At 43.1% G+C, this 21,630-nt stretch overlaps 1 protein-coding gene across 1 annotated transcript in view; it reads left to right on the forward strand.

Annotated features, from left to right (window-relative positions):
- The first annotated feature begins 6,357 nt into the window (after positions 1 to 6,357).
- The window catches only part of SFI1 (SFI1 centrin binding protein), a 100,194-nt gene continuing 84,921 nt past the window's right edge, over positions 6,358 to 21,630 (forward strand). Inside the window, 2 exon segments of the mRNA XM_032256566.1 lie at positions 6,358 to 6,414; positions 6,416 to 6,456. Of these exon segments, the coding sequence (XP_032112457.1) occupies positions 6,358 to 6,414; positions 6,416 to 6,456 (98 nt within the window).

Below are 21,630 nucleotides of genomic sequence, written 5' to 3' on the forward strand. Positions count from 1 at the left end.
GAGTCCCTCTTCCTCCCTTGGAAGTGCAGGTTATGCTGCCTATCTGCGGGTCTGTGGTGTGGGAATGGAGGAAGCGCGACAGGAGGGCACAGGATGGGGCCGGGAGCCCGCCATCCTCTCCCGCCGCGTCTGCAAGACTTGTCCTCCGCCCCAGGGCACCGTATCCTTCCAGGCGTCTCGTGCGCTCCTGGCTGGTGCTCCTTAGCGTGCGCGGATCCAAATCAGGGGTTTCCTCCTCCCGGCTGCGTGGCCCGGGGGCGGAAGGGCTGGTGTATGGGCGACCTTGCCCCACTGAACGCTCAGGGACTAACGCAGTAAACAAACCTTGAAGCCTTCTCCCGGTGGGAGATGGGTGCACGTTTTTATTTTGTGGGAGGCCGTTCGGATTTAACTGCTGTGTAGATGTGTCGTAAATATTTGTTGAATGATGTGAGGGACTTGAGTACAGCCATACCTGACTATATTGCACTTCACAGATATTGTGGTTTTTACAAAATAAAAGTTTGTGGCAAGCAGCCCTGCACCAAGCAACTATTTTTCCAAGCATGTGCTCTCTTCCTGTCTCTCACATTTTGGTAATTATCCCTATATTTAAAACTTCTTATTTTAGGTATATCGTTACAATAATCTGTGATATTTGATGTTAGTACTGCAATTGTTTTGGGTCGCCACGAACCGCACAGGTGTAAGACAGCAAACTGAAGTGTTCTGTCTGACTGCTCCACCTACCAGCCAGTTCCGTTTCTCTCCTCCCTCTCTGCCCTCCCTGTAGCCTGAGAGGCAACAATATTGAAATTAGACCGATTAATAGCCCCACAGTGGCTCCTAAATGTTCAAGTGAAAGGAAGAGTCTCATGTCTCTCACTTTATATCAAAAGCTGGAAATGACTAAGCTTAGTGAAGGAGGCACATCAAAAGCTGAAAACCTGAAAGCTAGGCCTCTTGTACCAAACAGCCAAGTTGTGTGAATACAAAGGAAAAGTTGTTGAAGGAAATTAAAAGTGGTACTCCAGGGAACACACCAGTGATTAAAAAAGCTAAACAGCCAGCCAGGTGCGGTGTCTCACGCCTGTAATCCCAGCACTTTGGGAAGCCGAGGTGGGTGAATCACCTGAGGTCAGGAGTTTGAAACCAGCCTGGCCAACATGGTGAAATCTCATCTCTACTAAAAATAAAAAATAGTGGGGCATGGTGGTGCATGCCTGTAATCCCAGCTACTCGGGAGACTGAGACAGGACAATTGCTTGAACCTGGGAGGTGGAGGTTGCAGTGAGCTGAGATCTGGCCATTGCACTCTAGCCTGGATAACAAGAGTGAAACTCCGTCTGAAAAGAAAAGAAAACAGCGTTAATGCTGACGTGGAGAAAGTTTTAGTGGTCTGAATTGAAGATCAAACCAGCCACAACATTCTCTTAAACCAAAACTTAATCTCAAGCAAGTCCCTAATTCTCTTCAATTCTATGAGGGCTAGGAGAGATGAGGAAGAAAAGTTGAAGCTCGCCAGGGGCAGAGGCTTGTAATCCCAGCACTTTGGGAGGCTGAAGTGGTGTATCACCAGCCTGGCCAACATGGTGAAATCCCATCTCTACCAAAAAAATTAGCCAGGAGTGGTAGTGCATGCCTGTAGTCCCAGCTACCCAAAAGGAGAATCACTTGAGCCTAGGAGGTGGAGGTTGCAGTGAGCCGACATGCTCCACTGCCCTCTAGTCTGGGTGACAGTAAGACTGTCTCAAAAACAACAATAACAAAAAAAAGAAAAGTTGGACGCTAGCAAGGGTTTGTTTTTGTTTTGTTTTTTAAAGACGGGGTTTCACCATGTTGGTCGGGCTGGTCTTGAACTCCCGACCTCAGGTGATCCACCCGCCTTGGCCTCCAAAGTGCTTGGATTACAGGTGTGAGCCACCACACCTGGCCGATTTTGTTTTGTTTTTTTTTGAGATTTTCACTCTTGATGCCCATGGAGTGCAGTGGATGGGTCCACTGTCTGTCTATAGTTGGCATGTTCCTCATGCCTGCCTGAGTTTACACTGGATGCTCTAGTTTCCTCCCACGTCCCCAAGATAAGCACATTAGGTTCCTTTATGTGTCTAAGTGATCCCAGTCTGAGTGTGTGTGTGTGACTATGCAATGCTGTGAATGGCGTCCTGTCCACAAGGATGGGTTCCCTTCCTGTGCCCTGAGCTGCCAGGATAGACGCTAGCTAGCCTTGACTAGAATAAGTGGGTAAATAGTTATCTTAGCCGGGCGCGGTGGCTCAAGCCTGTAATCCCAGCACTTTGGGAGGCCGAGGCGGGTGGATCACGAGGTCAAGAGATCAAGACCATCCTGGTCAACATGGTGAAACCCCGTCTCTACTAAAAATACAAAAAATTAGCTGGGCATAGTGGCGCATGCCTGTAATCCCAGCTACTCGGGAGGCTGAGGCAGGAGAATTGCCTGAACCCAGGAGGCGGAGGTTGCGGTGAGCCGAGATCGCGCCATTGCACTCCAGCCTGGGTAACGAGAACAAAACTCCGTCTCAAAAAAAAAAAAAAATAGTTATCTTACTTGTTCTTCTGAATCTTCTGTACATGCATGTGTAGCTCATATTTATTTCAGTGTTTAATATTAGAAGCGTTTGAAGTTTAGTGATGTTTTGTGTCCAGAAATACATTATAGGAACTTAATTCTTGTTTATATCAATTAGCTTTTGGTAAAATTGGTTTCTTTGTACATCGTTTTGCTTAAAGTTGTAGTGTCCAAGAACTTATCGATGACATTAAGTGAGGATGACGTTAAGTGAGGACTTACTGTACTTAGTTCTAGATGAGGCTTGATGATATTCAGGTTCAATTTTTTTTTTTTTTTTTTTTAGATGGAGCTTTGCTCTTGTTGCCCAGGCTGAAATGCAGTGTTGTGATCTCAGCTCACTGCAACCTCCACCTCCCAGTTTCAAGCAATTCTCCTGCCTCAGCCTCCAGTGTAACTGGAATTATAGGCGCCCACCACCATGCCCAGCTAATTTTTGTTTTTTCATAGAGACAAGGTTTCACCATGTTGTCCAGGCTGGTCTCGAACTCCTGACCTCAGGTGATCCACCTGCCTCGGCCGCCCAAAGTGCTGAGATTATAAGCATGAGCCACCATGCCTGGCCAGGTTCAGTTTTTTAGCGAGATTTCATCATGGGTGGTAGCACTTAGAGTTTTTTTGTTGGTTTTATTTTGGTCTCTTTCTTATTTGTCGGATGTCTTTTCCAAATTTTTTGTGATTCTTGATTGTCCATTTATACTTAAGTGTAATTGAGAAATTATGGCTGAGCATGGTGGCTCACACCTGTAATCCCAGCACTTTGGGAGGCTGAGGCAGGCAGATCACTTGAGGTCAGGAGTTCAAGACCAGCCTGGCCAACATGGCGAAACCCTGTCTCTACTAAAAATATATATATAGAAAAAAAATTAGCCGGGTGTGGTAGTGTGTGCCTATAATTCCAGCTACTCAGGAGGCTGAGGCAGGAGAATTGCTTGAACTCGGAAGGTGGAGGTTGCAGTGAGCAGAGATCACACCACTGCACTCCAGCCTCTGCGACAGAGCAAGACTCCATCTTAAAAAAAAAAAACAGAAAATGAAAACTGGCCAGGTGCAGTGGGGCCTGTCTGTAGTCCCAGCTACTTGGGAGGCCAAGACAGGAGAATTGCTAGAGCCCAGGAGTTTCAGATTGCATTCAGCTATGATCATGCCACTGCACTCCACCTTGAGTGACAGAGAGGAATCCTATCTGTACACACAACAAAAGCCACTTTGGGAGGCCAAGGTGGCTGGATCAGTTGAGCTCAGGAGTTTGAGACCAGCCTGGGCACTATAGCAAGACCCAGTCTCTACAAGTAGTAAAAAATTAGCTCATCATGGTGGCACATACCTGTGGTCCCAGCTACTTGAGAAGCTGTGGTGGGAGGATTGCTTGAGCCTGAGAGGTTGAGGCTGCAGTGAGCTGTGATAGTGCCACAGTACTTCAGCCTGAATGACAACATGAGACTCTGGATGACAATGGGAGAAAGAAAAAAGGCCAGGTATGGGGACTCATTCCTGTAATCCTAACACTTTGGGAGGCTGAGGTGGGAGGATCACCTGAGCCTGAGGAGGTCGAGACTGCAGTGAGCCGTGATTGCACTGCTACACTCCAGCCTGGGCAACAGAGGGAAATCCTGTCTTTTATTTTCTCAGACAGAGTCTTACTCTGTCTCCCAGGCCACAGTGCAGTGGCGCAATCTCAGCTCACTGCAACCTCTGCCTCATGGACTCAAGTGATTCTCCTCCCTCAGATTCCTGAGTAGCTGGGATTGCAGGTGTCCACCACCGTGGCTGGCTAATTTTTGTATCTTTAGTAGAGACAGAGTTTCACCATGTTGGGCAGGCTGGTCTTGAACTCCTGACTTCAGGTGATCCGACTGCCTTGGCCTCCCAGAGTGCTGATATTACAGGCATGAGCCACTGTGCCTGGCCAGAAATCTTGTCTTTAAAAAAGGAAAGAAAGAGAATGAAAGCTATACACAATAACACTGATAACCATAAAAATTAATGTGGGGAAAAATAAGAAATCTTGGCCTCTACTGGTGTTTTTGTGAAGGGAAGTTGAGGGTGCTGAAACATCTAGACAGGAAGAAAGAGCTAGGTTCACCTTTTGAGTGTGGCTCACTCTCCTCTCAGTTTCCTTTCTTAGAAAATGACATACTGCAGATGATGTGATCCTATATCTAGAAAACTCCATCATCTCAGTCCAAAAGCTTCTTAAGCTGATAACCAACTTCAGCAAAGCCTAAGGATACAAATCAATGTGCAAAAATTGCAGACATTCCTATACACCAACAACAGGCAAGCAGAGAACCAAATCATAAATGAACTCCTATTACAGTTGCCACAAAAAGAATAAAATACTAGGAATATAGCTAACAAGGGATGTGAAAGACCCCTTCAAGGAGAACTACAAACCACTGCTTAAAGAAATCAGAGGTGACACAAACAAATGGGAAAACATTTCATGCTCATGGATAGGAAAAATCAATATTATGAAATGGCCATATTGGCCAAAGCAATTTACAGATTCAATGCTATTACCATTAACTACCGTTGACATTCTTCACATACTTAGAAAAAACTATTTTAAAATTTGTATGGAACAAAAAAAGCATGAATAGCTGTGACAATACTAAGCAAAAAGGATAAAGCTGCAGGCATCATGCCACCCAACTTCAAACTATGCTACAAGGCTACAGTAACTAAGACAGAATGGTACTGGTGCAGAAACAGAAACACAGACCAATGGAACTGAATAGAGAACCCATAATAAGACCGCATGCCTACAGCCATCTGATCTATGACAAATCTGACAACACTGGGGAAAGGAGTCCCTATTTAATAACAGGTGCTGGGAGAACTGGCTAGCCATATACAAATATTGAAGCTGGACTCCTTCCTCATACCATATACAAAAACCAACTCAAGATGGTGTAAAAACTTAAATGTAAAACCCAAAACTATAAAAACCTTAAAAGAAAATCTAGGCAATATCATTTCAGACATAGGCACAGGCAAAGATTTCATGACGAAGATGCCAGAAGCAATTGCAACAAAATCAAAAATTGACAAATGGGATCTAATTAAACTAAAGCACTTCTGCACAGCAAAAGAAACTATCATCAGAGTAAACAGACAAGCTATAGAATGGGGAAAAGTTTTGCACCCTATCTGACAAAGGTCTAACATTATGAGAAAAAGCCACATTAAGAAGTAGGCAAAGGACATGAACAGACACTTTTCAAAAGAAGACATACATGTGGTGAACAAACGTGAAAAAAAGCTCAACATTGCTGATCATTAGAGAAGTGCAAATCAAAACCACACTGAGGCTGGGTGCTGTGGCTCACCCCTGTAATTCCAGGACTTTGAGAGGCCAAGGTGGGCAGATCAGTTGAGGTTAGGAGTTTGTGACCAGCCTGGCCAACATAGTGGAATCCTGTCTCTACTGAAAAATACAAAAATTAGTCAGGCATGGTGGCAGGTGCACGTAATCCAACTACTTGAGAGGCTGAGGCAGGAGAATCACTTGAGCCCAGGAGGTGGAGGTTGCAGTGAGCTGAGATTGTGCCACAGCGTTCCAGCCTGGGTGATAGAGCAAGACTTTGTCTCAAAAAATTTAAAAATTTAATTAAAAAATAATATTTTAAATCAGAGACCTATCCCATGTTAATCTAGTGTTGAATTACAGAGGGCGGAAGACTAGGAGCTGGCATGTAGCTATTCAGAATGTGGCTCCTGAGTGAGTACAAATAATTTTCTGTCTCTTTTATTTAGGTAGAAGAGGAAGATAAAAGACTTTGATTCATGAGGAATCTGTTCACTGAGAAGTGTATGTCAAGCCACTGGTTGAATTTCCATCAAAAAAATGATTAAGCAGAGAATGGAGAAGAAGGTTGATTCCAGGTGAGTGATGGAACTTGAAAAAAAAATATAACTGGAATGATGGTTCATATAAAACTCTGTAAACATTTTGTGTATGAAAAAAATAAATTACAAATAATGAGTGAGGTAGTAATTATGGGTATTTTCTTTTTTCATTGTTATTTTGAGTTTCTCATCTGTAAGATATGTAAATTTTATACATTATGTTACGGTCAAAAAGCATTCTGAGTGCATGGAAATGTCAATCATTAAAATTCTGATTTTGAGCAGAAGTGAGTATGATTTTCCTTAGTTTTGAAGTTACATCTTCAAGGTTGGCTCTTGTGTCTTTCTTCTACTTTTGATCATGGTTGCTTTCCGACTTTTACCTTTTGTTGGCTGTGTCTCTCCACTGAAGCTCTCAGCACCTTATAATGTGGCAGACTCTGTATAACTCTCCCTTTCTGGATTTTGGTAATTGTCCCCTCCCCTCATCTCTTTGGGCCTAGAGGTAATACCAGCTTAGCTTCTACTAGCTTCAGGTTCCTGCACTGTTCCTTGTGGTTCCTCTACACTCACAAGTTTGTAAATATATCATCTTCAAATTACTCTATTTTTAATATGTCATCTATTTTCTTGTGACCTTTCATAGATTTTATGAGTGTTACTGGATTTTATCACATGGTTTTTCTATATTTATTAAGATAATCATGTCGTTTTTGTTTTTTTTCTATTATGCTGTATTACATAGATTGATTTTTGGATGTTAAACCAGCCTTGCATTCCTGGGATAAATCCCACTTGGTCATGGTGTTTATATGGTATATAGTTGTATTAGGGTCCTCTAGAGGGACAGAACTAATAAGACGTGTGTGTGTGTGTGTGTGTGTGTGTGTGTGTGTGTGTGTGTATTGTGTATATGTATATATATATATGAGTTTATTAAGGAAAATAGACTCACATGATCACAAGGTGAAGTCCCATGATAGGCAGTCTGCAAATTGAGGAACAAGGAAGCCAGTAGTGGCTCAGTCCAAGTCCTAAAACCTCAAAAGCAGGGAAGCCAACAGTGCAGCCTTCAGTCTGTGGCCAAAGGCTTGAGAGCCCCTGGCATACCATTGGTGTAAGTCCAAGAATCCAGCAGCCAAAGAACTTGGAGTCTGATATTCCAGGGCAGGAAACATTCAGCATGGGAGAAAGATGAAGACCAGAAGACTTAATCCCACCTTCTGCCTGCTTTCTCTAGCAGCACTGGCCCCCTATTGGATGATGCTCACCCACATTATGGATGAGTCTTCCTCTTCTAGTCCACTTACTGAAATGTTAATCTCTTCTGGCAACACCCAGAAACACCCAGATCCACCCAGAAACAATATTTTGCATCCTTCAATTCAATCAAGTTGACTCTTAATCTTAACCATGACAGTGGTTTTTATATGTTGTTGGATTTGGTTTGCTACTATTTTTTGAGGATTTTTATGTCTATAGTCATGAGGTATATTGGTCTTTTTTATTCTTTTTGGTAATAATCTTTGGCTTTGGTATGATGGCGATACTCGTCTCAATGAATTTGGAAGTGTGCCTCTATTTTCTGGAAGAGTTTGTGGAGTATCGTTATTATATTTTATTTGCTTATTTTTGAGATGGAGTCTTGTTTTGTAGCCCAGGCTGTAATGCAGTGGTGCAGTCTGAGCTCACTGCAACTTCCGCCTCCCAGGTTCAAGTGATTATCCTGCCTCAGCCTCCCTAGTAGCTGGGATTACAGCACCTGCTATCACACCCGGCTAATTTGTTTGTTTGTTTGTTTGTGATGGAGTCTCACACGGTTGCCCGGGCTGAAGTGCAATGGCACAATCTCAGCTCACTGCAACCTCCGCCTCCCCAGGTTGAAGCAATTCTCCTGCTTCAGCCTCCCAAATAGCTGGGATTACAGGCGTCTATCACCACGCCTGCCTAATTTTTTGTATTTTTAGTAGAGACGGGGTTTCACTATTTTGGCCGGGCTGGTCTTGAATTCCTGACCTCGTGATCTGCCCGCCTCAGCCTCCCAAAGTGCTGGGATTACAGGTGTGAGTCACTGTGCTCTGCCTATTACTTCTTTTAAAATCTTTCATATAATTAAACACTGAAACTATCTGTGCTTTTTTTGGTAGGAATATTTATTTTAGAGACAGGGTCTTGCTCTGTTGCCCTGGCTGGAGTACAGTGGCATGATCACAGCTCAATGAAGTTTCTAACTTCTGGACTCAAGCAGTTTTGCTGCCTCAGCCTCCCAAAGTGCTGGGATTATAGTGTGAGCTACCAAGCCTGGCCTCTTTATAGGAAAAATTTTAATTACTCGTTTAATTTTTTTACTTGTTAGAGATTATTAAGTTTCCATTTCTTCTTTTTGTTTGTTTTTTGAGATGGAGTCTCACTCTATTGCCCAGGCTGGAGTGCAGTGGCACAGTCTTGGCTCACTGCAACCTCTGCCTCCCTGATTTAAGCAGTTCTGCCTCAGCCTCCTGAGTAGCTGGGTTTATAGGTGCATGCCACCACGTCTGGCTGATTTTTGTGTTCTTAGTACAGATGGGGTTTTACCATGTTGGTCTGGCTTGTCTTGAATTCCTGACCTCAAATGATCCACCTTCCTCAGCTACCAAAAGTGCTGGGATTACAAGCGTAAGCCACCGTGCCCAGCTCTATTTCTTCTTGAGTTAATTTTGCTAATTTCAGCTTTTGGAATTGTTTCCATTTCATTTAAGTTGTCCAGTTTGTTGGCATAAAGTTAATTGTATGCCCTTATAATTCTTTTAATTTATTAAGGGTCAGCGATAATGTCCTCTCTGTCATTCCTAAGTTTGGTGATCTGTGTCTTCTCTCTTTTTTCATTGGTTGATCTAGGTAAAGTCTTGTCAGTTTTGCTCAGGAACCCTTATTGTTAAGCTCTTTTTTAAACTAAGTTGAACTGGGTTCCTGTAGCTTGCAACTTAGTGTGCTACTAATTTATGGAAGTTTCTTATAGCATCCACTGTGGGTCTTGGGCAAAATGGGACTAAGGAGTGTTTAAGGGACCTATTCAGCAGGTATTATGGACCCCTTCTTCCTGAGCAGTGCCATCTTTGTGCTTCAAAATTTTGTCTTGGTAGAATGAATTTGGTTGGTCCAGCAAGGGTCAGTTTTCTCCCCCTGCTATAATCAACTACGAGTTAGAGGAAGGTCATGGAGTTCAAGCATAGCTGCTGAGATCCTGCCCCTGTTGACAGAAGAAGGAGTTCTCATAGAAGAAGGAGTCCTTGGGTGCAGTGGCTCACGCCTGTAATCCCACCACTTTGGGAGGCTGAGGCATGTGGATCACCTGAGGTCAGGAGTTGGAAAGCAGCCTGGCCAACATGGTGAAACCCATCTTTACTAAAAATACTAAAATTAGGTAGATGTGGCAGGCGCCTGTAATCCCAGCCACTCAGGAGGCTGAGGCAGGAGAATCACTTGAACCCGGGAGGCGGAAGTTCCAGTGAGCCAAGATTGCACAGTTGCATTCCAGCCTGGTGATAAAGCGAGACTCCATCTCAAAAAAAAAAAAAGAAAAAAAAAAGCCAGGCTGGGTGAGGTGGCTTACACCTGTAATCAAGAGATCGAAACCATCATGGCCAACACAGTGAAAGCTCGTCTCTACTAAAAATACAAAAATTAGCTGGGTGTGGTGGTGCATGCCTGTAATGCCAGCTACTCGGGAGGCTGAGGCAGGTGAATCGCTTGAACACAGGAGGTGGAGATTGCAGTGAGCCGAGATTGCACCACTGCATTCCAGCTTGGTGACAGAAGCGAGACTTCGTCTCAAAAAAAAAGAGGAAAAGAAGGAGTCCTCATAAGCTGAACCAGCACCCTGACAGTGTTTACTGCATGATCCATAGAGTACTCTTCAGGCCTGCCTTATTTCCTCTTCTCAAACAAATTAACCATGGCCTTAATATGAAGCTCTGTGGCCTCTAACTCTGGCATGGTTTCTTTCTTTTTTTTTTTTTTTTGAAATTGAGTTTTGCTCTGACCTCCTGACCTAGTGATACGCCTGCCTTGGCTTCCCAAAGTGCTGGGATTATAGGTGTGAGCTGCCATGCCCCAGCCTAAGTTGTTAAATATTATGCAGATTCAGAAAGGTACAGAAAAATGTATCATTTAAGATATCATTTTGAAACAAACAATGTAAGCCTCACCCAGATAAATAGTTTATTGGCTGCGGCTAATACCTGTAATCCCTGCACTTTGGGAGGCTGAGGTGGGGGGATCACAAGGTCCAGGGGATTGAGATTATCCTGGCCAACATGATGAAACCCCGTCTCTACTGAAAATACAAAAATTAGCTTGGCATGGTGGCAAATGCCTGTAATCCCAGCTACTCGGGAGGCTAAGGTAGGAGAATTGCTTGAACCCGGGAGGCAGAGGTTGCAGTGAGCTGAGATCGGTCCATTGCACTCCAGCCTGGCAACAGAGTGAGACTCCGTCTCAAAAAAAAAAAAAAAAAAAAAAAAAAAAAGAAATAGTTTATTGGGCTGGGCGTGATGGCTCACTCCTATAATCCCAGCACTTTGGGAGGCCGAGGCAGGTGGATCACAAGGGCAGGAGTTCGAGACCAGCCTGACCAACGTGGTGAAACCCCGTCTCTAGTAAAAATACCAGAATTAGCCGGTGTGCACTAGTGGTGGGTGCGCCTGTAACCCCAGCTACTCAGGAGGCTGAGGCAGGAGAATCGCTTGAACCTAGGAGGCAGAGGTTGCAGTGAGCTGAGATTACGCCATTGCTGTCAGCCTGGGCAACAGAATGAGACTGTCTCAAAAAAAAAAAAAAAAGAAAAGAAAAGAAAGAAATAGTTTATTGGTCAGGCGCTGTGGCTTACTCCTGTGCAATCCCAGCACTTCGGGAGGCCAAGACAGACAGATCACCTGAGGTCAGGAGTTTGAGACCAGTCTGACCAACATGGTAAAACTCTGTCTCTACTAAAAATACAAAATTAGCTGGGCATGGTGGCATATGTCTATAATCCCAGCTACTCTATAAACTGAGGCAGGAGTGTTGTTTGTACCTGGGAGGCAGAGGCTGCAGTGAGCGGAGATCACACCATTGCCTGGGCAAGAAGAGTGAAACTTTCCCAATCACACCCTCTCCTTTCCTAGAGTTAATCACCATCCTACCTTTAATGGTAATCACTTTCTTAAATTTCTTTTAATTTTTACCTAATAAGCATACATTCCTAAACAATACAGTTTAGTTTTGCCTCTTTGCATTAAATACATGGAATGATACTGTATGTATTCTTTTGTATCTTGATTCTTTGTTTCAAGGTTTTAGGATTCCTCCATGTTGCTGTGTGGAGTTGTAATTTGCTTATTTTCCTTGCTCTGTAATATTACATTGTAAGAATATTTCAGTTTATTTATTTATTTTTTTCTTTTATTTATTTTTTTTTTTTGAGACGGAGTTTCGCTCTTGTTACCCAGGCTGGAGTGCAATGGCGCGATCTCGGCTCACCGCAACCTCCGCCTCCTGGGTTCAGGCAATTCTGCCTCAGCCTCCTGAGTAGCTGGGATTACAGGCACTCACCACCATGCCCAGCTAATTTTTTGTAGTTTTAGTAGAGACGGGGTTTCACCATGTTGACCAGGATGGTCTCGATCTGTTGACCTCGTGATCCACCCGCCTCGGCCTCCCAAAGTACTGGGATTACAGGCGTGAGCCACTGCGCCCGGCTATTTTTTTTTTTCGAGGCAGAGTCTCGCTCTGTCACCCAGGCTGGAGTGCAGTGGCATGATCTCGGCTCAGTGCAACCTCCACCTCCCTGGTTCAAGCAATTCCTCTTAGCCGCCTGAGTAGCTGGGATTACGGGCGCATGCCACCTCACGTGACTAATTTCTTTGTAGTTTTAGTAGAGATGGCTGGAAATCCTGACCTCAGGCAATCCGCCCACCTCGTCCTCCCAAAGTGCTGGAATTACAGGCATGAGCCACTGCACCAGGCTATCATACCTTTTCATATGTTGATTGGGTACTAGATTTTCTCTTTTTGAAGTACACATTCAAGTCTTATTCCTGTTTTTCCAACGAGTTGTATATTATTTGTACTAATTAATATATAGGAGCTTTTCTGTTTTTGAATATGAATCTTTTTGCACTGCTGCACTCCAGCCTGGTGACAGAAATGAGACTTTGTCTCAAAAAAAAAAGAAAAAAAAAAGGTATGCGAAGAGAAAATATGTAACAAACATCTTCTCCCTTCACTTCATCATCAGTTGATGAATTAAGTTGTTTTAAATTTAGGCCGGGTGCTGTGGCTCATGCCTGGAGTTCCAGCACTTTGAGAGGCTGAGGCAGGTGGATCACTCTAGGTCAGGAGTTTTAGACAAGCCTGGCCAAGAGGGCAAAACCTCATCTCTACTAGTAATACAAAAATTAGCTGGGCGTGGTGGTGTGTGCCTGTAGTCGCAGGTACTTTAGAGGCTAAGGCAGGAGAATTGCTTGAACCTGGGAAGCGGAGGTTGCAGTGAGTGGAGATGGCACCACTGCACTCCAGCCTGGGCAACAGAATGAAACTGTCTCAAAAAAGAAAAAAGAAAAGAAAAAAAAAGCCAGGCACAGTGGCTCTCCCCTGTGATCCCAGCACTTTGGGAGGCCAAGGCAGGCAGATCATTTGAGGTCAGGAGTTCAAGGCTAGCCTGGCCAACACTGTGAAATTTCATCTCTACTAAAAATGCAAAAATCAGCCAGGTGTGGTGTTGCATGCCTATAATCCCCGCTAGTTGGGAGGCTGAAATGGGAGAATCACTTGAACCCAGGGGGTGGAGGTTACAGTGAGCTGAGGTGGTAGCACTGACTCTGGCCTGGGTGACAAAGTGAGTCTTCATCTCAAAAAACAATTTTTAACCTAGTAAAATGTGTCAGTATTTTCCTTTATGATTAATATATGTTCTGTCAGGTTTAAGGAATCTGTTTCTTTCCTGATGTCATGAAGATATTCTGGGTTTTGTTTTGTTTTATTGTTAGTGTTTGAGACAAGATCTCGCACCGTCATAGGCTGGATTGCAGTGGCACAATCAGGAACACTGTGGCCTCAACCTCCCAGGCTCAAGCAGTCCTCTCACTTCAGCCTCCCAAGAAGCTGGTAGTACAGGTGTGTGCCACCACACCTGGTGAATTTTTGTATTTTTTGTAGAGATGGGGTTTTACCATGTTGCCCAGAGTTGTCTCAAACTCCTGGGATCAAGCAATTTGCCTGCCTCAGCCTCTCAAAGTGCTGGGATTATAGGCATGACCACCATGCCTGGCCTAAGATATTCTGTATCATGTTTTTTTTTGAGACAGAGTTTTGTTCTTATTGCCCAGGCTGTAGTGCAATGGCATGATCTTGGCTACTGCAACCTCTGCCTCCTGGGTTCAAGCGATTCTCCTGCCTCAGCTTCCCAAGTAATTAGGATTACAGGCATTTGCCACCACATCCGGCTAATTCTGTATTTTTAGTAGAGACGAGGTTTCACCATGTTGGTCAGGCCGGCCCCAAACTCCTGACCTCGGGTGATCCACTGGCCTCGGCCTCCCAAAGTATTGGGATTACAGGCGTGAGCCACTGTGCCCGGCCTGTATCATCTTTAAGAACTTATTATTTTGCTGTTTACCTCCTGAAATTGATTTCAGATCTCCTGAAATTGATTTTTGTTTATATGTGAGTCAGAGATCCTATTTTTTTTTTCACGTGGGTATATAATTGCCCCAGCACAGTTTATTGAAAAAACTGCTCTATAGTGCCATCCTTATCATTACTCAAGTGTTCATTTAAGCCCAAGTCGGTTTCTTGGCTATCAGCCTTGTTCCTTTGGTCAATTTGTTTCTGCTGCAAAATTGTGATGTCTTGATTATGTAGTCTTGCAATAAGCCTGATATTTGAATAAGACTGCTTATCTAGTACTTTTAAGAAATGTCTAAGCTACTCTTGGTATTTATAATTCTATAAAAGCTTCAGAATCAACTTGCCAAGTCCTCTCCCTCCCCAAAATAAAATCTTTTTCTTTTTTTTTTCTGAAACAGTCTTTTCTCTGTCACCCAGGCTGGAGTGGCACGATCTTGGTGCACTGCATCTTCTGCCTCCCAGGTTCAAGTGATTCTCTTGCCTCAGCCCCTAGAGTAGCTGGGATTATAGGCACCTGCCACCACGCCTTGCTAGTTTTTTTATTTTTAGTAGAGATGGTGTTTTATCATGTTGGCCAGGCTGGTGTCAAACTCCCGTCTCAGTCAAGGTGATCTGCCCACCTTGGTCTTCCAAAGTGCTGGGATGACAGGCGTGAGCCACTGTGCCCAACCCTCTATTGGGTTTTGTTTTTGTTTTTTTGAGATAAAGTCTCGCTCTGTCACCCAGGCTGGAGTGCAATGGCACCATCTCAGCTCACTGCAACCTCCGCCTCCCGGGTTCAAGTGATTCTCCTGCCTCAGCCTCCCAAGTAGCTGGGACTACAGGCATGTGCCACCATGCACAGCTAATTTTTGTATTTTTAGTAGAGATGTGGTTTCACTGTGTTAGCCAGGATGGTCTCGATCTCCTGACCTCGTGATCCACCTGCCTCAGCTTCCCAAAGTGCTGAGATAACAGGCGTGAGCCACTGCACCCGGTGTTATACTGATTTTAATTGAGATTACTTTGAAGCTATAGATCACAGTGGGAAAAATTGACATCTATATTGTATCAGTTAGGAAATGGTGGGAACCCTTCTGAAATCTAAGTTTCCAGACACCAACCAAGGGTCAACCTTGTAAGCGGGATTTTCTAAGAACAGCAGCCACAGGCCTGCTGTGTTATTTTCTGCACAAAAGGAAAACAGACATAACAGAGAAGATCAAAGAGAAAAGCTGGTTCCTTAAAAAAGACTAATACACTTCACAGCCAGTGAAACTGATCAAGAAGGGAGAAAACCAAATAAATTATTTTGCCTATAAAATTATTAGATTTACTCCTATGTTTGATGTTTGCGATGCCATTTGAAAATAGTATATAAATATATATAATTGTTTTTTCTTTATTGTTAGTTTATAGAAATATACAGTTGACACATTTATTTCGATTTCTTAATCAGTTTCACTGGCTGTCAACTGTATTAGTCTTTTTAGGGAACCAGCTTTTCTCTTTGATCTTCTCTGTTATGTCTGTTTTCCCTTTGTGCAGAAAATAACATAGCACGCCTGTGGCTGCTGTTCTTAGAAAATCCCGCTTACGAGGTTGACCCTTGGTTGGTGCCTGGAAACTTAGATTTCAGAAGGGTTCCCTCCATTCCCTAACTGATGAATAGTTAACAGGATCTACACTGTGTGTTCATGCAATGTTTTTTATGCTGGATACCAGCACTCCCTCTAGGAGTCTGGAATTTTGGTATATGTTAGGTAGAGGGTGCCTATCTGACCAGCCCTCAGTAAAAGCTTGGGTAATGAGTCTCTAATAAGTTTCACTGATACACAACACTTCTCATGTGTTATCACAATTCAGTGCTGGAGGAATTAAGAGTGTCCTATGTGATTCCACTGGGAGAGGATTCTTGGAAGCTTGTACTTGATTTCCACCAGACTTTGCCCTGTGCCCCTTTTCCCTTTGCTGTTTTGCTTTGAATCCTTTTCCACAAAATCAAAGAAAAAACATAATGGAAATTAGCAAATACGTTGAAATGCTTATAAAAATACTACATATCAATATATGTAATGCTACAGCCATGTTTAGAGAAATGTATAATAGGTTTAATGCATTTAATGTACAGTATTAAATGCATGTATTATAAAAGAATTAAGGCTGGGCTCGGTGGCTCATGCCTGTAATCCCAGCACTTTGGAAGGCTGAGGTGGGCAGATGACAAGGTCAAAAGATTGAGACCATCCTGGCCAACATGGGGAAACTCCATCTCTACTAAAAATACAAAAGTTAGCTGGGCATGGTGGAGCATGCCTGTAGTCCCAGCTACTTGGGAGGCTGAGGCAGGAGAATGACTTGAACCCAGGAGGCAGAGGTTGCAGTGAGCCGAGATCACGCCACTACACTAGGCACTCCAGCCTGGTGACTGGGCGAGACTTCGTCTCAAAAAAAAAAAAATAATAATAATAATTAAGACTAAAAATGAACATACTATGCAATCTAACATTTTTTCCTTTTTCTTTTTTCCTTTTTTTTTTGAGGCAGGGTATTGATCCGTTGCCCAGGCTTGTGTCATCATAGCTCACTGCAGCCTTGAACTTCTGGGTTCAAGTGATCTTCCCACCTCAGTTTCCCATGTGGCTGGAACTGCAGGCATGTATCACCACGGCCAGCTAATTTTTTTTTTTTTTTTTTTTTGAGACAAAGTCTTCCTCTCTCACCCAGGCTGGAGTGCAGTGGCATGATCTTGGCTCACTGCAACCTCCACCTCCTGGGTTCAAGTGATTCTCCTGCCTCAGCCTCCAGAGTAACTGGGATTACAGGTGCATACCACCATGCCCAGCTAATTTTGTATTTTTAGTAGAGATGAGGTTTCACCATGTTGGCCTGGCTGGTCTTGAACTCCTGACCTCAGGTAATCTATCCACCTCAGCCTCCCAAAGTGCTGGGGTTACAGATGTGAGCCACTGTTCCTGGCCAGGGAATTTTAAGTAATTGTGTTAATTATTATTAAAATAATTTGGTATGTGTTTGCTTTATTAGTGAGAGAGGTATGCTAAGATCTCCCTCTATTAATAAAGATTTGCCTGTTTCTCTTTATAATCCAGTAAGTTTTTAGCTTTATATATTTTAAGACTTATTTAAAGGATGCATACAAATATATAATTGTTAATTTGCTGGGAAATTCAACTTTTCATCATTATGAATAAATCATCTTCATTTCTAGTAATCCTTTTTGCCATAAAACATATTTTTTATCTGATACTAGGATAACTGTATTGGTTTTTGTTTGGTCTTTATTTGCATTGTAAATATATTCCTCTTCCTTTACTTTAAAAACTTTCTGCATCCTCATGTATTACTTGTGTGTTGTAAACAGTATATAGGTAGATTTCTGTTTCTCAGTCCACTCTGGAGATCTTTGTCTTTTGGAACATTTAGGTCATTTATATTTAAGGTAATTACTGATATATATGTAGGTTTAAATTTACATTCTGATTTCATGCTTTTTAGTTGTCCTGCCTGTTCTTGTTTTTTTTTTTTTTTTTTCATTGATTTCTTGCCTACTTTGGGGTTGTATTTTTAGCAGAGATTGGGTTTCACCGTGTTGAAACCCAATTTTCTTATCATTACATTTTCTTCTTCCTTTTTAGTTTGGAAGTTTATATACTTGTTTCATTCTTTTAGTAGTTACCTTAGACATTAAAACGTTATCTCCTTGCCATATTAAGCTCAGTATTATTATTTTTGCCCTCCTCTCAATGTAAGAATCTTAAAACATTTTAACTTTATCACCGTCCTCATTTATGATTTATATTGCTTCTAGCTGTTCTATTTAATTATTATTATTATATTTTAGATGGAGTTTCACTCTTGTTGCCCAGGCTGGAGTGCAATGGCATGATCTTGGCTCATGGCACCCTCCGCCTCCCAGGTTCAAGCAATTGTCCTCCCCTAGCCTCCCGAGTAGCTGGGATTACGGGCATGCGCCACCATGCCCAGCCAATTTTGTATTTTAGTAGAGATGGGGTTTCTCCATGCTGGTTGGGCTGATTTCCAACTCCTGACCTCAGGTGATCCGCCTGCCTCAGCCTCCCCAAAGTGCTGGGATTACAGGCATGAGCCACTGTGCCCAGCCTATTTAATTCTTTAAAAAATCTCCTACCTCACTTTTTTTTTTTCCAGATCTTTCCTTTTTTTGAGACAGAGTTTCGCTCTGTTGCCCAAGCTGGAGGGCAGAGGCACAATCTTGGCTCACTGCAACCTCTGCCTTCTGGGTTCAAGGGATTCTCCTGCCTCAGCCTCCCCAGTAGCTGGGATTACAGGCTCACGCCACCATGCCTGGCTAATTTTGTATTTTTAGTAGAGATGGGATTTCATCATGTTGGTCAGGCTGGTCTCAAACTCCTAACTTCAGGTTATTCACCCACCTCAGCCTCCCAAAGTGCTGGCAATACAGGTGTGAGCCACTATGCCTGGCCTCAGATCTTTGTTTTTGTTTTTAAATTTTTTTAAATTTTACTTTAAATTCTGGGATATACGTGCTGAACATGGAGGTTTGTTACATAGGTATACATATGCCATGGTGGTTTGCTGCACCTGTCAACCTATCATCTATGCTTTAAGCCCTGAATGTATTAGGTATTTGTCTCTCCTTTCCCTTTCCCTTTTTTTTTTTTTTTTTTTGAGATGGAGCCTTGCTCTGTCACCCAGGATGTAGTACAGTGGTGCAGTCTTGGCTCACTGCAACCTCTGCCTCCCCAGGCTCAAGCGATTCTCCTGCCTCAGCCTCCCAAGTAGGTAGGATTACAGGTGCACACCACCATGCCCAGCTAATTTAAAAAATATTTTAGTAGAGATGGGGTTTTGCTATGTTGGCCAGGCTGCACTTGAACTCCTGACCTCAGGTGATCCAACCGCCTCGGCCTCCCAAAGTGCTGGGATTATAGGTGTGAGCCACCATGCCCCGCCTCAGATCATATTTTTTATTGTAAAATATATAAAACATAAATTTTCTCATTTTAACCATTTTTAAGTGTGTGATCAGTGGCATATTAAGTACATTCACAATGTTGTGCACCCATCACTCCCTTTTAAAATCGTGTGTAACAGAAACTCTGTACCCATCAAACAGTTACTCCCCATTCCTCTCTTCTCTCAGCCTCTGGTAAACTCTATTCTACTTTTTGTTTCTGTGAATTAACCCATTATATGTACCCCATATAAATGGAATTATGTAATATTTCTCCTTTTTGTTCTCCACTGTCCACATGGGAGTGCAGTGATAGGAACACAGCTTGTTGCAACCTCAACCTCCTGGGCTCAAGTGATCCTCCTGTTTCAGCCTGTCATATAGCTGGGACTACATGTTCATGCCACAAACACTTGCTGATTTTTTTTTTTTTTAATTTTTTGTAGAAACAGGGTCTCACCATGTTACTCAGCCTGGTCTCAAACTCCTGGGTTTCCCAGAGTGTTGGGATTACAGGTGTAAGCCACCGTACCTGGCCTTATTTCAAACTCCTTTTGTGTCTGGCTTGTTTTACCTGTTTACAGAATTCATTCATGTTGTAGTTTATATTCATTCTTTTTTATGGGTGAATGATGCTATTTCATTCATGACTGTACCACATTTTGTTTATTCATTCATCCATTGATAAACCATTAGAGCTGGGCGCTGTGGCTTATGCCTGCAATTCCAGCACTTTAGAGAGCTGAGGCTGGTGGATTGCTTGAGCCCAGGAGTTCAAGACTACTCTAAGCATCAAGGCGAAACCATCTCTACAAAAAAAAAAAAAAATTAACCAAAATTAGCTAAAAATTAGCTTGGTGGTACATGGCTACAGTCCCAGCTACTCGGGAGGCTGAGGTAGGAGGATCACCTGAGCTTGGGATGTCAAGGCTGTGGTGAGCCCTGATCACACCACTGCACTCCAGACTGGATGACAGACTGAGAGCCTGTCTTTTTTTTTTTTTTTTTTCAAGACGGAGTCTTGCTCAGTCGCCAGGAGTGCAGTGGCACAATCTTGGGTCACTGCAACCTCTACTTTCTGGATTCGAGTGAGCCTCTTGCTTCAGCCTCCTGAGTAGCTGGAACTACAGGTGTGCACCACCACTCCCAGCTAATTTTTGTATTTTCAGTAGAGACAGGGTTTCACCATGTTGGCCAGGATGGTCTCGATCTCCTGACCTCGTGATCTGCCCACCTCTGTCTCCCAAAGTGCTGGGATTACAGGCATGAGCCACTGCACCCAGCCGAGAGCCTGTCTTTAAAAAAAAAAAAAAAATTAAATTGCTTCTAACTTTCGGCTGTTGTGATTAATGCTTCTACCTTACTGTTTATAGTTACCCCCCACCCTGCAAATATATTTAACCTTGACTTTTATTTCTGTAAACATAGTTATTTTTGCATATATAGCTGTGTGTGTGTGTAAAGAAAGGGGTATGTGGGAACTCTGTGTTCTTCTCAATTTTGCAGTAAACTTCAAATTTCTCTAAAAAAATAAAATCTAGGAGACTAAACGTGGTAGCTCACACCTATAATCTCAGCATTTCGGAAGGCTTAGGTGGGAGGATTGCTTGAGCCCAGGCGTTCAAGACCAGCCTAGGTAACATGGCAAGACCTTGTTTCAAGAAAACAAACAAAAAAATAAAAAGTTTTAAAAAATAAGTTAAACTGTGTGTGTGTGCTTGTGTGTGTGTGTGCTTATGTGTGTATTTATGTATACATATGTGTGTGTTAGCCTCAGTGCAGATATTCTGAAGCAAGAGATCAAGAATGAGATCAGGCCAGGTACAATGGTGCATGTCTGTAATGCTACCACTTTGGGAGTCTGAGGTAGGAAGATTACTTGAGCCCAGGAGTTTGAGACTAACCTGGGCAATATAATGAGACCCCGTCTCTAAAAAAAAAAAAAAAAAAAAAAAAAAAAAAAGTAAATTGGCCAGGCTCAGTGGCTCAAGGCTGTTATCCCAGCACTTTGGGAGGCCAAGGTGGGTGGATCACCTGGAGTCAGGAATTCAAGACCAGCCTGGCCAACATGGTGAAACCCTATCTGTACTAAAAATACAAAACTTAGCCAGGCTCAGTGGTGGGTGCCTGTAATCCCAGCTACTAGGAAGGCTGAGACGGGAAAATCGCTTGAACCTGGGAGGCAGAGATTGCAGTGAGAGAGATTGTGCCACTGCACTCCAGCCTGGGCCACAGTGTAAGACCTTGTCTCAAAAAAATAAAAAATTAGCTGATCATAGTGTTTGTTGTACGCCTGTAGTCTCAGCTACTTAGGAGGCTGTGGTGGGAGGATTCCTTAATCCCAGGAGTTCAAGACCAGCCTAGGCAACACAGTGAGACCTTGTCTCTTTTTTTTTTTTTTTTTTTAAAGACGGGTCTTTACCATATTGGTCAGGCTGGTCTTGAACTCCCGACCTCAGGCGATCCACCTGCCTTGGCCTCCAAAGTACTTGGATTACAGGCGTGAGCCACCACGCCTGGCCTGAGACCTTGTCTCTTAAAAAAATAATACTATTTAAGAGACCTTGTCTCTTAAAAAAATAATACTGTTTAAGAGACCTTGTCTCTTA

Source organism: Sapajus apella, unplaced genomic scaffold (assembly GCF_009761245.1).
Source record: "Sapajus apella isolate SASKATOON/1434 unplaced genomic scaffold, GSC_monkey_1.0 scaffold95, whole genome shotgun sequence".
Classification (NCBI taxonomy): domain Eukaryota; kingdom Metazoa; phylum Chordata; class Mammalia; order Primates; family Cebidae; genus Sapajus; species Sapajus apella.